Source organism: Urocitellus parryii, chromosome 8 (assembly GCF_045843805.1).
Source record: "Urocitellus parryii isolate mUroPar1 chromosome 8, mUroPar1.hap1, whole genome shotgun sequence".
Taxonomy (NCBI): Eukaryota; Metazoa; Chordata; class Mammalia; order Rodentia; family Sciuridae; genus Urocitellus; species Urocitellus parryii.
In genome coordinates this window covers 141359874-141377989 of record NC_135538.1, presented here as the reverse complement: position 1 = coordinate 141377989, position 18116 = coordinate 141359874, and the positions used below count along the sequence as shown (strand labels likewise).

At 39.5% G+C, this 18116-nt stretch overlaps 1 protein-coding gene across 1 annotated transcript in view; it reads right to left on the bottom strand.

Moving 5' to 3' along the window:
• Positions 1-5252: 5252 nt before the first annotated feature.
• Sycp2l (synaptonemal complex protein 2 like) overlaps positions 5253-18116 on the bottom strand; it is an 89880-nt gene continuing 77016 nt past the window's right edge. The window contains 6 exon segments of the mRNA XM_077801552.1: positions 5253-5325; positions 11876-11934; positions 12036-12135; positions 14194-14282; positions 15472-15575; positions 17399-17476. Of these exon segments, the coding sequence (XP_077657678.1) occupies positions 5253-5325; positions 11876-11934; positions 12036-12135; positions 14194-14282; positions 15472-15575; positions 17399-17476 (503 nt within the window).

Here is an 18116-nt window from a genome sequence, read left to right as displayed (position 1 = left end):
CTGTTTACTGAGGAAAATAGAGTATTGAAGTCCCCAGCTATTATTGCTATTATTTCTCTTTAGATCTAACAGTATTTGCCTTAAATATTTGGGTACTTCAGTACTGAATGCATACATAATTACAATTGATATATCTTCTTGCTGAATTGATCATTTATTAACATATAAAGACCCAATTTTTCTTTTCATAGTTTTTGATTTAAAATTTGCTTTATCTGATATGAGTATAGCTATTCCTGCTTGCTTTTCGTTTCTCCTTGTATGGTATTATGTTGTTTCAACCCTTAACTTTCAGTTATATGAAAGTGTACATTTACCTGTGAAGTCAATTTCTTGTAGGCAGCAAATAGTTGGGTCTTATGCTGTCCATTGAGTTAGTCTGTCTCTTGACTGGTGAATTTATTCCATTTACATTCAGCGTTATTATCAATTGATATGAACTTCATCCATTTTGTTAATTGTTTTCTGCTTGTTTTGTATATTGTTTAACATTTATTTTGTAATTTGTAGTTTTTATATCATGCTAAGATTCTCTTTCATGTATGTTATTCTAGTGAGTCTATGCTCTTGTGCTTTCTTGATGGTTATCATCATTTTGTTTTTAGTATAGAACTAGAACTCCCTTAGGCATTTCTTGTAGGGCTGGTCTGGTTATAATGAATTCTGTCAAATCCTGATTATCTGGAAAATGCTTTATTTCTTCAATTCTGAAGGGTAGTTTTTCTGGGCATGTAGTCTTGGTTAGTATGTTTGCTTGTTTGTTTGTTTGTTTCAACTCAAGACTTCAAATACATCATCTCATCCTGTACTGGCCTGTAAAGTTTCTGCTGAGAAATCTGACAGTCTAATAGGTTTTGTATATGACTTGATGCTTTTTTCATGATATTTAAAAGATTCTCTTTGAATCTAGATTCACCCCAAAAAGACCTTCACCAAGGGCATTTGCTACTAAAAATATCAAAAGTACAAGACAAAAGAGAACAGTCTCCATAGCTCGGGACTTCAACTCTCTACTTCCCTCAGTAAACAGATCATGCCAACAGAAATTCAACATCTGAGTTGGATCATATTATAGAGCAAATGGACCTAATAGATATTTACCAAATATATTTCACCAATAGCTGAATACATATTCTTCTCATTCTCCAGAATAGATCATAGATGGGGCAACAAATCAAAGATCAAAAAACGTTTTAAAGTTGAAATCATAAATGTATTTTTCAGATCACAGTGCAATAAAATTACAAATCAAGGGCTGGGGATGTGGCTCAAGCGGTAGCGCGCTCTCCTGGCATGCGTGCGGCCTGGGTTCGATCCTCAGCACCACATACAAAAAAAAACAAAGATGTTGTGTCTGCCGAAAACTAAAAAATAAATGTTAAAATTCTCTCTCTTTAAAAAAAATTACCAATCAAAAAGAAAGTGGAAAGTATGTCAACGCATAGAAATTGAACAACATGCTCCTAAATGACCATGTGAGCTTTCCTTCACTGGGACCCAAATGCCTGATTAACAACAATATAAGGGAGGAAAGATTTATTTTGGCTCATGGTTTCAGTCTGTGGTGGGTGGCTTCATTGCTTTAGGCCTGAGATGAGGCAGCACACACAGCAGGATTTGGTGAAGAAAGGCTGCTCCTTGTGGCTAAGAAGCAGAGAAAAAGTGAATAGGAAGGGGCTGAGGAGAAGAAATACTGGTTCAGGGCCCACCCTCAGTAAGGTACTTCCTCCAAGAAAGTCCCACCTCCCAGTAGTCCATCCTATTATCTGACGGGTCACAGCCCTCCTAATGTAATCACTTCCCCACATCCCTACATATGAACAGGGCTGTGTTGGGAATTAATCATTCAGCACGTGAGTCTTTGGAGAACATGCTAGACCCCCAACTAAAACAATGACCAATGAATAACTGAAGAAATTAAAAAATTAACATGATAGTACAACATATGACAATCTGTGTGATACAGCAGCTGGGCACAATGGCACATGCCTGTAATCTCCGTACTTGGGAAACAGAGGCAGGAAGATTGCAAGTTCGAAGCTGGTCTCAGCAACTTAGTGAGGCCCTAAGCAATTTAGACCTTGTTGCAAAAAAATAAAATAAGAGCTGGGGTTGTAGCTCAGTGGTTAAGTGTCCCTGGGTTCAACCTCTGGTTAAAAAAAAAAAAAAAAAACCACAGAAAAACTGTGGATGGAATACAGCAAATGCAGTATTATGAGGGGAATTCTAACAATAAATGCATACATCAAAAAAACAGAAAAATCTCAAAAACAATGTAACCATTCACCTGAAGGAACTGGAAAAGCAATAACCGACTTAAAACCAGTAAAAGAAATGATAAAGATCATAAATAGGGGCTGGAGATACAGCCCAATGATAGAGTGCTTGCTTGGCATATGTGAGTCCCTGGGTTCAGTCCCCAGCAGGGCAAAATTAAGCAAGTGAATAAACAACATCAAGACAAAAAAGTAAAAAGAGCAATGAAAGTCGATTTCTTGAAAGGTTAAACATTGACAAACATTCAGCTAGACTATCGGAGAGAGAAGACTCAAAATCAGAAATGAAAAAGATATTACAACCGATATCATGGAAATAGAAAGGATCCTAAGAAACCACTATGAACAATTATATGTTAAAACCCTGGAAGACCTAGAAGAGATGGATAAGTGTCTGAACCCATACAACTTACCCAAATTCAATCAAGAAAACAGAAAACATAAACTGACCAATAATGAGTAACAAGATTGAAGCAGTAATTCAACAAAATCTCCCATCTTAAAAAAAAAAAAAAAGACCAGGACATGATTTTATGTTAGTCATCTCTATCACTGTGACCAAAATACCTACAAGAACAAGTTAGAGGAGGAAAGATTTAAGGGCTTAAGTTATCTTTCAGGAAGAGCCTCCCAATTCCACTCAAGAAGAATTTGGAAGCAGCTCTTTTAAGAATGGACATGTGCAAAAGCTAGTTTGATCAACCAATGACCTTTTGATGTCACAAGGTCAAAATCCGTCGTGCAGAATCCATCCCCCCAATACACATGCAACTTGTAAAGATGCAGGATGATCATTTACAACTCCCCATAAACAACCTGAAACTCCCTCCCCACCATTCAACCAACACGTGACTTCTCCCCTCTCCCTTCATGCATAGCCTCTGACTGCCAACTGAATGAGGAGCCAATTTGAGCATTACCATCTCCTGGGCTTCCTTGCTGGTTGATGAGGCAAAAAACTTCTTTGAGAAAACTCATGCCACAGGATGGGCTTCTATGTACCCTGAGCAGTAAGCCTTTGCTCAATGTCAAAAACATCAGAGTATCTTTTAGCGCCTGTTTCCTCCCACTCCAATTCACATCTACTGAACATTGTAAATCTTTGTACCTACCTGCAGGATGCAATAATAAAATCAGCCTTTGGTTTTCCTTATGAAGGCTCTGTGGGAGTTAGCCTGGAAGAAATTGATCCATCTCATATTATAGTCATATTAGGTCATTTTAAAACAAGAACATAATCTATGCATACATATGTATCACAAATCATTCAATTACTTGCTAATGAACAAGCAGAATCCATGGCAACCCAGGTTATCAACACAAGGAGTTAAGTTTTCACTCGATTCTATTTTATGCATTATCTTTGTCTACGCTACTAGGCTATCAACTGTAAGAAGAACTTCATAACCCCCATTCAAAGCACCAAATCCCTAACTCCTTGTACCTCTTGTGTTAGGGGCTGAAACAATCTAGTCCTAGAGATGTCCACTCTGTTTCCTTAGAAAAATATGTAGAGTCATTACTGAGATGAAAAACATGACAGACAGTCACCACAGACAGGCATTCAGATCAAGATGAACCTTTAAAAGATTCTCAGGGCTGTGGTACATCACACACTATCCCAGGAAGCTCTAGGTTCCTACTAAAAATAAAAATCAAATCACACTATCCCATATTTTGAAGAGATGGGCTTGGTATCAAAAGGAGATGAATGCAAATAGTAACTAATACCCAACAATCTTAATTGAAAAGATACCTGCCTAAAATGTGGTGGTTACTCAAAATAAATGAATTCTCCAGAACACTAGGTGATAGACTCTCTAATGCTTAAGCTCGAGTTGCTCTCTGTCAGCAGTTCTCAGTGTGGTCTGAGGAACACTTACGGAACCCAAGCTTCAGGAAAGGCAAAATTATTTTGATAATAATGAAATAACATTTTACTCTCTTAAAAATGTACAGTGGAATTTCCTAAAAGCTATATGACTCAACAGATTAAAGTCAAAAGCAGATAAGAGAATCCAGGTGCCTTGGATTAAGTCAGACATGAAAAAAGACATTGAAGTGAGACATTAAAACAGACATTAAGATTTGCAAATAAGCGAATCGGTGGAATCCCGCCAGCCAAACCCGAACTGACCCCCGGGCTGATTACGGGATTTCAGACCGGGAAGGAAGCGGTACAGTCTTATCCCCCACAGCGGACACTCCACAAAGGCAGTCAGCGGCCACCATCTTGGAAAGCTGAAGTATCCACAGCCACTCTCCAACAGATTGCAACAACAAACAGGTGTGTGTCACTCAGCGCATTCCCCCATACATCGAGGAATTCGCATAAAATCTCTCCTAGGCTTTCCGGGGGAGGGAGTATCAGAGTGAGCCTGCATAAAGACCAGGGGAAAACTAGAGACACCTGACCTCCAACCCCCCCCCCTCCCATCAGCAGCCAAAAGGAAATCTGTCTAGCCAGCACTTGGGGAGGGACAAGCAGGGAAAATCAAAACGATAGAGTGCCGGGGATCCCAATAGCCAACTGTGTGACCCCTGAGAGCTCGGCTGACTGATTCTCGCGGCCTGCCCCGCGGCTACAGAAGGCATGGCGCCGCAGAGAAGCGATTAATTAGCAAGTAGGGAGAAAAGTGGCTGCGATTCGGTGGAATCCCGCCAGCCAAGCCCGCACTGACCCCCGGGCTGAATACGGGATTTCAGAGGGGGAAGGAAGCGGTACAGTCCCATCCCCCACAACAGAAACAAAACAATGGAGTGCCGGGATTCCCAATAGTCACCCTCCACACCTAACAAACAGCAGGCCCAGAGTACAATTTGAACTGCCGAGAGCCATCACTCGGGGGAAATCTGGTTTAGCAGGAGAAACCAAGACTAGCAGGAGAAACCAGGGGACTAGAGGCCAGGCCCTCGCGACTGGGCTGCTGGAAACCGCAGGCCCGCGTAACTGGGGGGTAGGAGAATGCCTGCCCACTAGCGACCAATCACCCTTCCACGGCCTGTGATACTGGGCAGCTGGAGACCGCCCACCTGCCGCAACCGGGAGCTGAAACCAAACAGACAGTCCAGTCACACACCCCCATTAGGACACCCCAGCAAGGAGCCTGGGGCCCGACATAGCAGAGTAGTGTCGTCACTGGAGCTCGGATGTCGGAATTCCTTCCCAGCGGAATCCACGTTAGCAGGCATAGTTTAACAACACAAAGGAGAGACATCAGAGTAATACAGAACCAAAACAAATCTATAGAAGAGAGCAGAAACACGACAACCAGAAAGAGCTGGAAAGTAACGCGGACAACATGAGAAAACAAGGGAAAAAAGGAGTACAAACAATGCAAGACAACTTAATTCTACAAGAGGACATAGAAACATCAGAAGCAGGGATAGGGAAAGAACTCAAGGCATACCTAACTCGAATGGAGAGGAATATTAGAGAAGACATGAGACAGCAAGTCCAAGCAATAAAAGTATATTTTGAAAATGAATTAAACAAACAAATTCAAATGGCAAAGAACAAGCTCTACCAGGAGATAGATCTTAAAAAAAAAATCAAACAATAATCCTAGAATTGCAGGAAACTATAAACCAAATTAAAAACTCAAACGAGAATATTACAAATAGACTTGATCAAGTAGAAATCAGAATATCAGATAATGAAGACAAGGTTTATCAACTTGAAAAGAGTATAGTCAACACAGAAAAGATGCTTAAATCCCATGAGCAATCTATTCAAGAGATATGGGATGTCATAAAAAAACCAAATTTGAGAGTCATCGGGATAGAAGAAGGCACAGAGATTCAAACCAAAGGAATGGACAGCATATTAAATGAAATAATTGTAGAAAACTTCCCAGAGATGAAAGATAGAATGGATTGCCAAATCCTGGAAGCCTACAGGACTCCAAACATTCAAAACCATAATAGACCAACTCCAAGACACATAATTATGAAGATAGCCAATGTACAGAACAAGGAGAGAATATTAAAAGCTACAAGAGAAAAGAGACAGATTACGTTCAGGGGTAAACCAATTAGGTTAACGACTGACTTCTCATCACAGACTTTGAGAGCGAGAAGATCCTGGAACAATGTATTTCAAACGCTGAAAAATAATGGATTTCAACCAAGAATACTGTATCCAGCAAAATTGAGCTTCAGATTTGACAACAAAATTAAAATCTTTCATGATAAACAAAAGCTAAAAGAATTCGCAGCAAGAAAACCAGCACTGTAAAGCATTTTGAGAAAAATACTACAAGAAGAGGAATTGAAAAATAGTGCCCAAAACTAACAGCAGGAGATATCTCAGTAAAGGGGGAGGAAAATAACCAAAAAGTAAAACTAGCCAAACTAAAATAAATAAATAAAGAAGCATGACTGGAAGTACAAATCATATCTCAATTGTAACCTTAAATGTTAATGGCCTAAACTCACCAATCAAGAGACATAGGCTAGTAACCTGGATCAAAAAAAAAAATCCAACAATATGCTGCCTGCAGGAACTCATATGATAGGAAAAGACATACACAGGCTGAAGGTAAAAGGCTGGGAAAAATCATACCACTCACATGGCCCTCGGAAGCAAGCAGGAGTGGCCATACTCATATCGAATAAAATCAACTTCAAACCTAAGTTAATCAAGAAGGATAAAGAAGGAAACTATATACTGTTAAAAGGAACCATCCACCAACAAGACATAACAATTATCAATTTGTATGCACCAAACAATGGAGCTGCAACGTTCATAAAACAAACTCTCCTCAAGTTCAAGAGTCAAATAGACCACAACACAATAATTATGGGTGACTTCAACACACTGCTCTCGCCATTAGACAGATTCTCTAGACAAAAACTGAATAAAGAAACTATAGAACTCAACAGCACAATCAACAACCTAGACTTAACCGACATATATAGAATATATCAACCATCATCAAGTGGATACACGTTCTTCTCAGCAGCACATGGATCCTACTCAAAGATAGACCATATATTATGCCATAAGGCAACTCTCAGTAAATATAAAGGCGTGGAGATAATACCATGCACCATATCTGACCATAATGGAATGAAACGGGAAATCAATGATAAAAGAAGGAAGGAAAAATCCTACATCACATGGAAAATGAACAATATGTTATTGAATGATCAATGGGTTACTGAAGACATAAAGGAGGAGATGAAAAAATTCTTAGAGTCAAATGATAATACAGACACAACATACCGGAATCTATGGGACACAATGAAAGCAGTTTTAAGAGGGAGTTTCTTGGAGTTCTTTCCTCAAAAAAAGAAAAAAACCAACAAAAAAATGAACTCACACTACACCTCAAAAACCTAGAAAAGAGCAAAACAGCAAATGTAGTAGAAGACAAGAAATAATTAAAATTTGAGCAGAAATCAACGAAATTGAAACAAAAAAAATTGAAAAAATTGATAAAACTAAAAGTTGGTTCTTTGAAAAAATAAATAAGATAGACAAGCCCTTAGCCATGCTAACAAAAAGAAGAAGAGAGAGAACTCAAATTACTAACATACAGGATGAAAAAGGCAATATCACAACAGACACTACAGAAATACAGAAGATAATTAGAAAGTATTTTGAAACCCTATATTCCAATAATATAGAAGATAGTGAAGATATCGATAAATTTCTTAAGGCATATGATTTGCCCAGATTGAGACAGGAAGACACACACAATTTAAACAGACCAATAACAAAGGAAGAAATAGAAGAAACCATCAAAAGACTACCAACCAAGAAAAGCCCTGGACCGGATGGGTATACAGCGGAGTTCTACAAAACCTTCAAAGAATTAATACCAATACTTTTCAAGCTATTTCAAGAAATAGAAAAAGAAGGAGCTCTTCCAAATTCATTCTATGAGGCCAACATCACTCTGATCCCAAAACCAGACAAAGACACTTCAAAGAAAGAAAACTACAGACCAATATCTCTAATGAACTTGGATGCAAAAATTCTCAATAAAATTCTGGCGAATCCAATACAAAAACATATCAGAAAACTTGTGCACCATGATCAAGTAGGATTCATCCCTGGGATGCAAGACTGGTTCAATATACGGAAATCAATAAATGCTATTCACCACATCAATAGACTTAAAGACAAGAACCATATGATCATCTCATTAGATGCAGAAAAAGCATTTGACAAAGTACAGCATCCCTTTATGTTCAAAACACTAGAAAAACTAGGGATAACAGGAACTTACCTTGACATTGTAAAAGCTATCTATGCTAAGCCTCAGGCTAGCATCATTCTGAATGGACAAAAGTTAAAGGCATTCCCTCTAAAATCTGGAACAAGACAGGGATGCCCTCTATCACCACTTCTATTCAATTTAGTTCTCGAAGTACTAGCCAGAGCAATTAGACAAAAGAAATTAAAGGCATAAAAATAGGAAAAGAAGAAATTAAATTATCGCTATTTGTGGATGACATGATAATATACTTACCAGACCCAAAAGGGTCTACAAAGAAGCTGCTAGAGTTAATAAATGAATTCAGCAAAGTGGCAGGTTATAAAATCAACACGCATAAATCAAAGGCATTCCTGTATGTCAGCAACAAAACCTCTGAAATGGAAATAAGGAAAACCACTCCATTCACAATATCCTCAAAGAAAATAAGATACTTGGGAATCAACCTAACAAAAGAGGTGAAAGATTTATACAATGAAAACTACAGAACCCTAAAGAGAGAGAAGATATCAGAAGATGGAAAAATGTACCCTGTTCATGGATAGGCAGAACTAACATTATCAAAATGGGGATATTACCCAAAGTTCTCTACAGGTTTAATGCGATGCCAATAAAAATCCCAATGGCATTTCTTGTAGAAATAGATAAAGCAATCATGAAATTCATAGCCCAAGAGTTAATAACAAGAATAAACAAATGGGACTTACTTAAACTAAAAAGTTTTTTCTCAGCAAGAGAAACAATAAGAGAGGTAAATAGAGAGCCTACATCCTGGGAACAAATTTTTACCCCTCACACCTCAGATAGAGCCCTAATATCCAGAATGTACAAAGAACTCAAAAAATTAAACAATAAGATAATAATCCAATCAACAAATGGGCCAAGGACCTGAACAGACACTTCTCAGAGGAGGACATACAAGCAATCAACAAGTACATGAAAAAATGCTCACCATCTCTAGCAGTCAGAGAAATGCAAATCAAAACCACCCTAAGATACCATCTCACTCCAGTAAGATTGGCAGCCATTATGAAGTCAAACAATAAGTGTTGGCGAGGATGTGGGGAAAAGGGTACACTTGTACACTGCTGGTGGGACTGCAAAATGGTGAGGCCAATTTGGAAAGCAACATGGAGATTCCTGGGAAAGCTGGGAATGGATCCACCATTTGACCCAGCTATCGCCCTTCTCGGACTATTCCCTGAGGACCTTAATAGAGCGCACTATAGGGATATGGCCACATCAATGATTATAGCGGCACAATTCACAATAGCTAGACTGTGGAACCAACTTAGATGCCCTTCAATAGATGAATGGATAAAAAAAATGTGGCACCTATACACAATGGAGTATTATGCAGCACTAAGAAATGACAAAATCATAGAATTTGGAGGGAAATGGATGGCATTAGAGCAGATTATGCTAAGTGAAGCTAGCCAAGCCCTAAAAAACAAATGCCAAATATCTTCTTTGATATAAAGAGAGCCACTAAGAACAGAATAGGAAGGAAGAGCATGAGGAAAAGACTAACAGTAAACAAAGACGAACGGGGGGAGAGAAAGGGAGAGAGAAGGGAAAGCATATGGAAATGGTAGGAGACCTTCAATGATACACAAAATTATAAGAGGTTATGAGGGGCAAGGGGGAGGGGAAAAAGGCAGAGAATTGAACAACAGCAGAGGAGGTAGAGAAGGAAGATGGGAGGGGAGGGGAGGGGAGTGGGGATAGTAGGGGATAGGAAAGGTAAAGGTAGCAGAATACAACAGTCACTAATATGCCATTATGTAAAAATGTGAGTATGTAACAGATGTGATTCTGCAATCCGTATTTGGGGTAAAAAAGGGAGTTCAAAACCCAATTGAGTCAAATGTATGAAAGATGATATATCATGAGCTCTGTAATGTTTTGAACAATCAATAAAAAAAAAAGATCTGCAAATAAAACAATGCTCTCTCGTGTTTCTTATTTTTAAAATGTAGTCATTTTTCATAAAAACTACATTAATAGGAAGGTTTATTACTGTCATTTAAAAGTAAATATATGTTCAAAGAGTCTCAATTTTTAATATTGGAAATATTCACAGCTCTTTCTCTCCTAAGCAAAAGCTCTTTGGGAATCTGCAAGAAATATTAAATTTGTAAAGAGATCTGATTCAAAGAAGTTTGAGAATAACTCACAGCCAACCATGGACACCCAGTGAAGAGGTCTTTAAAAGGCTAACACCTCTGATCATGCAGAACATTATAGAATGAAGATGACTACGTAAAAGGATTTTGAAAAGGGCCCTTACAATCATCATTACTGTGTTCACTAGAGTAAATAGCAGGTTGGACAGTAGTCTTAAAAGCACTTTTTTCTTTGCTTTTCAATATACAACGTGATCAAAATAATATCATTCCTTTAACAACAGACTTCCAGGTCAATAAATAAATAGACAGACAGACAGACAGATACATAAATAGCAAAGCTAGTTCTCATCTGGCAGAGAAAACTTTAGCCATTACAGCCATTACAAATTTATACAGGGATTCCTTCTGATTATCCAAGTGGGAAGAGAATACTAGATTTTTTCTCCCCCAGGAAAAAAAGAAAGGAGTAAAAGACTTTACTTTCCATCTCCCCACCCCATAGGCTCCAGAAGATGGGAGAATACTCTAAATGGACAGAGCAGACCTCAGGATGTACACTGTGAAGTCCAGCGAGAGGAGTACATAGTGTAGTACGCCCAGTTGTTTGTTGTTTTTTTGGTCCTGGGGATTGAACTCAGGGGCACTTGGCCACTAGCCCCATACCCATCTTTTTTTTTTTTTTGTATTTTGTTTGGAGACAAGGTCTCACTGAATTGCTTAGCAAACCGCTTTAGATGAGGCTGGCTTTGAACTTGCAATCCTCCTGCCTCAGCCTCCTGAGCCACTGGGATTACAGGGGTGTGCTACTGCGCCTGGCTCCATTTGTTTTTTTAAAAAAGTGCATGTATACACATACACACATATGTATATATTTAATATATATGAATATCTGCAAAATATGTAGAATATGGTCTATCATCATCAAGAACATCAGTACATAACTAAAATCAGTAAATGAATATTTACTCAGAAACCTAAATAGATATCTCCAAGGTAATCAATTTTGAAAATACGGCTTAAAATTAAGTCATTTGGATCACAATTTTTTTTTTCACCATTTACCCTTCTTGACTGACATCATCAGCCACACTCCATCCCTAAGGAGGTGCCTTGGAAACCCCCAGTCTAAAAAGGTTCTGCTGCTCAGATGCTTAAATGAGCTTTGACAACGCCCACTGCCCATACTTCTAGCAAAAGCATTACTTTATTCACCAACCAAAGGACTCAAGGACATTTTTAAAAGTACCTCGGCACTTGCTCATCACAGAATGATTTCAGATCATCAAACTGTTTCCCCAAAAATTCCTAAAATTGAACAAAAGATTTATATAAGTAGCTAACACTTTTTCCTCCACAGAAGAGATACTCCTCAGTCGCCGAGAGAGTTCCGAACAAGAACAACTTACCAAAATATCCTTCTCAAGGTGTTTTAGAGCCTGGATATCCTTCTCAAGATTGCTCAACTCTTGGAGAACAAAATCGTGAAAGTGCTGCAGCTTATTGAGTCTGATAAACATAAAAGCAACACATTTCATGGGGTTTCTGGAGTGTGACGAATGATATTTCACCAGATCTTTATTAAGAACATGGAAGAGGCTCCCTTCTCCTCCTCCTCTCCATGCCTGCTCATCCCCAGTCTCCAAACCCCCAACATACAAACTCCCGGTTCATCTTTCAACCGCATCCGGGAAGCTGGTGTTTCATTATCATTCTTAGTAGAACACAGGACAGATGGCTCCAGGGAAGAGGAAAGACTAAGGGCTCGCGTTCCTTCTGCCTTCCACTTGCTGTCCCTTCTGTGTCAGGTCTTAACCTGGCCCTGAGAGCTGTGGTCAGGAAAGGGCTCATGACACCATCTTTCCACCTCTGTTTTAGTTCTAAAATTTCTAACAGTTGCCGTTCTGATCTGACATATAGATTCCTTATCTGTTTGCTTTTTTGTCTGTCTCTCTCTCCTCTGTTAAGGTGAACATTCCATGAAGACAAGAGTTCCTAGAGCTTGCTGCTAAAGTTTGGATGTGGAAGGTCCCCAAAAGGCCCCCCGTGTTAAAGAACTGGTTCCCAAACTGGTGCTATTGGGAGGCGGTGGAAGGTTTAAGAAGTGCTGTCCAGCTAGGTCACTGGGAGCATGCCCTTGACCCTTGACAAGGACTACGGGATCCCAGCTCCTTCCCCCCACCCCTCTCTCCCTCCCTCTCATGTTCCAGTCATGAAATGAGCAGGTTTTCTCTGCTGCCTGGTCACAGGTCCAAAGCAACAGAGCCAACTGATCAAGAATTGAAGCCTCCAAAACCATGAGCCAAAACAAACTTTTTCTTATAAGTTAATTATCTCAGGTGTTTGTCACAGTCAGAAAGCTAACACTGGTGCTCACAGCTCTCCTGTGCTGAGCAAGGAGCCTGGTACCCAGAATCACTCAGTGTGCACCTGTTCAATGACTATGTGGCTAAGCGTGAGCCGCTGGAGCATAACAGGAGCTCCACAAATCCAAAGTCCTTCACAGGCTCGTCTGGACAAGTAAACGACATTGCATGTATAGAAGAGTTGGAAAAAATATTACAAATGTCTATTTAAAGTATTCTACCCTAAGAAACTTTCTACTTTAGCACACTGACTCTCCGTCCCTTTCTTCCCTTCCTCATCTGCAGCCCATTCTTTCCAATAAGGCACAATTTCTATACTCACCTCCCCTGCACCACTCAAATCCTTGTTTCCAAAGCCTACCTCAAGAAGCACTTCCTTGGAGAGTGTTCTGAAATCACTCTGATTACTACAGAATTTCATCCCTCCATTCCCTTCCCACCCCTCTGAAACTTGGGTGTCTTGATGCTTCTTGCTACATGATCACAAGGGGGAACAGGTGTGCGTGCATGGATGAGCAGCATTTTCTTATCATGGTTAACATACAGAACATCAAATTTACTTTTAGCCATCTTTCACTGTGCAGTTCAGTGGCCTTAAGTTCATCACACAATGTTCAACCACCACCACCATCATGCATTTGCAGAATTTTTCCATCATACTGAACGGAAACTCTGCACCTATTAAATAGTAACTGCCCCTTCTCTCAACTCCAACGTACCTTCTGTGTCTATGGATTTCCATTCATACTCTTGTAGTTACCTCCTCTAAGGGGAATAATGCAGTACCTCTTGTGCCTGGAATCTTTTAGCATGTTTTCTAGGTTTATCTGTGTCACAGCATGTGTTAGAATTTTAATTCCCTTTTAAGGCTAAATTAACATTCTACTACATGTCTGTACAATTCATCTACCCAGTATTTTTTCACACATATATCCATACTTACCCTGTCTTCACACATGGATTTGAAAATTTTTAAGAACAATATTTTGGGATCATATAATGATAGACAATGAAAGGCCCAAGGAGGATATTTAGTTCATCTTATGGATGCAAAACCAGATACCTGGAGGGGTTGAAGCATGTATCAAACTCACATCTGGCTCAGGCTGCAGCTCCTCAGGCCCCCATACAGCAGTCATGAGATAAATATTGTTTGTGAATAATCACATTTCCATGAATTGCTTTGAAATTCAATACTTACTTGCAGAGGTGTATCAGGTTTAAAAGTTTTATTATGCAATTCGGTGTTTTCTTTGCCTTTTCTGAAAGAGGACTCTCACTGTACCTGAACTAAACCATAACAACAAAAACAAAATCATCAACTTGAATTAAACATAACTATGTAAGTGTATTGTGTGCTTTGCATTAAAAAGATTCTGCCTGAACATTATAATATCCATAGTAAACATACTGCCCAGGAACAGTGATGGGGCACTATTCTGCATACCTTTCAGGAATTATCTCAAACTTGGTACTAATGAAGAAAAATGAGACAAATCGGAAAGCATATACTCATGTTGAATTCTAAAAGCATATTTTCATTATAAATTTTCTTGTATTGATATTGCTGGTAGTAAGACTTTGGAAGCCTTCCATCTTAATTAAATGAATGTTGGTTTTTAATCTTGCGGACCAGGCTGTGGGACAGGTTGTAGGTACAGCATCTCAAAGGTCTGCTACCAAGTCTACCTTCACCTCTGTCTCAGAGTCCTCTCCTCCACACGGTCTCCCTCTCCCCTTATCTCTGACTATCATCTTGGGTCCAAGTCATTGCTTTCTGATAGTTCATTTGTCTGAGAAAGCGTCCAGTGGAACCCAACCATTCGTCTGATGTCCACATATTTAGTCCCGTTGGAGCATATGGACATGGAACAGTTAGCTTATAAATAGAAACCGCAAAAATCAGCGACCACAGCTAAGACAAATACACCTCCCAAAGACTCAGGAGCACCTTCACATATGAAGAATAGCAACAGTATTGATGAATATTATATATATGTTTCTTTAAACTCATAACAAGCTAATTTTTCTGCCTTTGTCTTATTTTCAGCTTTGCTGAGCTAAAATTGACAAAATTATTTATATTCAAGGGGAACATGTGGTGTTGTACATACATTGTAAAATGATTATCACAACCAACCTGATTAACATATGCATCACCTTACTGTTACCTGTGTGTGTGCACCGTGAGAACACTGGAGATCTACTCTCTTCATGAATTTCAAGTACAATGACTAACTATGTCACACCATGCTGCACACGGGGTCTCTAGAACTTACCCATCTTTTAATTAAAAGTCTGGTTTCTTTGACCAACATGTCCCCATATCCCTCATTCCCCTAACCCGTGGTAACCACCCTTCCTCTCTCTCTGCTTACTTAAATTCCGTATTTGAGATCATGCAGTATTTGGTTTATTTTCTTTTGAATAACGTCCTCCAGGCTCACGAGATAGTTTTTCATTTTTGGCAGATGATTACCTCGTATTTTCTTTTCATTTCTCCAGTGAAGTTTTCCAAGGCTGTGACAATGGCAGAAACATTCAGGTTCTCAGGCACATATTCCAGAGACGGAGTAGAAGTGCCTAACAACAAAAAATATATATTTATTAAATAAAATTAACAAATGCTCAAAGGAGACAGGCTTGGTCCAACAGCTTCCTAGAGGATGGAAGAACCTGTGAGAACCACAGATAGGAACCACCGATGCGCCACTCACTGAAACAGTGCACTCGGTGACCCTGGCCATGACTGTACAAGGTCAGCAGGTGCCTCTGACCAAGTGACCTCTCTCTCTGGCATGAGCTTATTTCATCCAGACTCTCTTAGTGCATCACTGTTCCAGATAACAGATGGGTTCATTTTGACCTAAACATATATTCATGGAATATGATGGGCTCCATTTTGGTAGAGTACTTCCTCTTTCTCTTCTCTCCTTCCCTCCCCTGTCCACCCTTCCTCTACTCTGTGGGTCTTCCTTCTATTTATGTTTTCTAAATGGGTGCTTTATAGATATAAAGGTGAAATTCGCTGCAGTATGTTCATGTATGTACATAGCATAATTTGGTCAATTTCATCCTGAAATTCCTCACTTTTCCCATCCCTACTCCTTCCCTCCCTCTCTCCCTCCTCCAAGTCCACTCATCTCCCTTCTGAGTTCCTGGGATCCCCCCTTCCCATCTTTCCCTTTATTTTCATATAGCTTCCACACATAAGAGAACACACATTTAACCTTTGACAGAGTCTGGCTTACTTCATTCAGCATTATTTCCCCAGTTCCATCCACTTACCAGCCAATGGCATAATTTCATTCTTCGTTATGGCTGAGTAAAGCTTCATTGTGTATGTCTACTACACAGGGCTGTTTATATAACTTGGCTATTTTGAATTGTACTTCTATAAACATTGATATACCTATATCACTACATCATGCTGATTTTAGTTCTTCGGATAAATAACCAAGGAGTGGGACAGCTGGTTCATATGGTGGTTCCATCCCTCGTCTTTTGAGGAATCTCCATACTGCTTTCCAAAGTGGTGGTATTAGTCTTCAATCCCACCAATAATGTATTCCTTTTCCCACACATTTATTACTATCTGTGTTCTTGATGATTGCCATTCTAACTGGAGTGAGATGAAATCTCAATGTAGTTTTGATTTTGATAAATTCAGCAAAGCAGATAGAAGATCAAGATATGAAAATCAATATCTTTCCTATACTCCAATAATGAATCTGCTGAGAAAGAAATCAGGAAGATAATTCCATACACTACAGCCTCAAAACAAAAAACAAACAAACAAAAAAAAAACAACTTGGGAATAAATCTAACCAAAGAAATAAAAGATCTCTATGATGAAAACTATAGAAGAATATAGTTTTTTTGAAGAATACTTTAGAAAATGGAAAGACCTCTCGTGTTCTTGAACAGGCAGAATTAAAATTGTCAAAATGGCCATACTACCAAAAGCAATATACAGGTTCATTGTAATCCCCATCAAAATACCAAAGAAATTCTTCATAGAACTAGGGGGGAAAAGTCCTAAAATTCATATAGAAGAAAAATAAAAATCAGAATAGATTATATATTTCTAACCCCCCCCCAAGTCTAGTCAATAACTATCAGCTAAAGCAGAGGCCTAAAACTTTAGGAACCTCAGGCCCCGAGATTAACCCTAGAAGAGTTAAGAGGCAGAAATAAAAATGCTAGGATGGAAGGCTGCTTGCTTCTATTGAAAATTTGTGCAATAATTTATTCGTCTCTAAAAGGACAAAATGGTAAGTTTTTAAGTGTCTGCGGCTACAGTGATCTGAAAACTATAATTTCCTTGTAATTCAGGCAGGTACACATTTCATGACCACGTATTTATTGCACTCTACTTCAACCGTTGGCTGGGTGCGGGATGTTACCTGCCAAGCCCGAGGCTCCCTGAGCAGCATCTTCTAATCTTGATTGTTTTGGCAAAGCGAAACTCCCATCTGGGACACCTAAGGGCAAACACAGCACATTGATGACTCCACACACATCCCTTTTGTCCAAAATGTATCTTGTGCTCTTTTCTTCCGTTAATATATAACCTTGACATACAGCAAGTGACACTCATCCCCTGCCTGTTAATCACTACTTATCACTTGGTGCACCTAATCGAATAAGCGAATAAGCGCAGCCTAAGTAAGTATCAAAACACAGAGCCTTCTGATGCAGAGGAGGGGAACAGGCATTCCTTTGTGAGCTCGGTTACATTTACCAAGGCTCAGGCAGATTCCCTAAACAGTGTTTCTAAATAAGGCCATGACAATAAATATCAAAAACATTTCCAGGGCTCTGGGCTCAATGGCAAAGTATCAGGATTTCTAGGCGGGGGGGGGGGGGGGGGGGGGGGGGGGGGGGGGGGGGGGGCTTGGGAAGTTCTTCAGATCACAACCCAGATGGTGCCACCTGCTGGTCACACTGGAGCATTGCACCGAGGCCATCTGATTGATAAGGCCATCTTGGCTGCTCACTTCTCCAGTGACTCACAGTCTCTGCTGATGAGAGCCCTACATCGCCATATAGTGCGGTGCATCACTAAATAGTTTCTATTGCAATGTTCCCAATCTTGCCAACAGCATCCATTAACAGTGCATT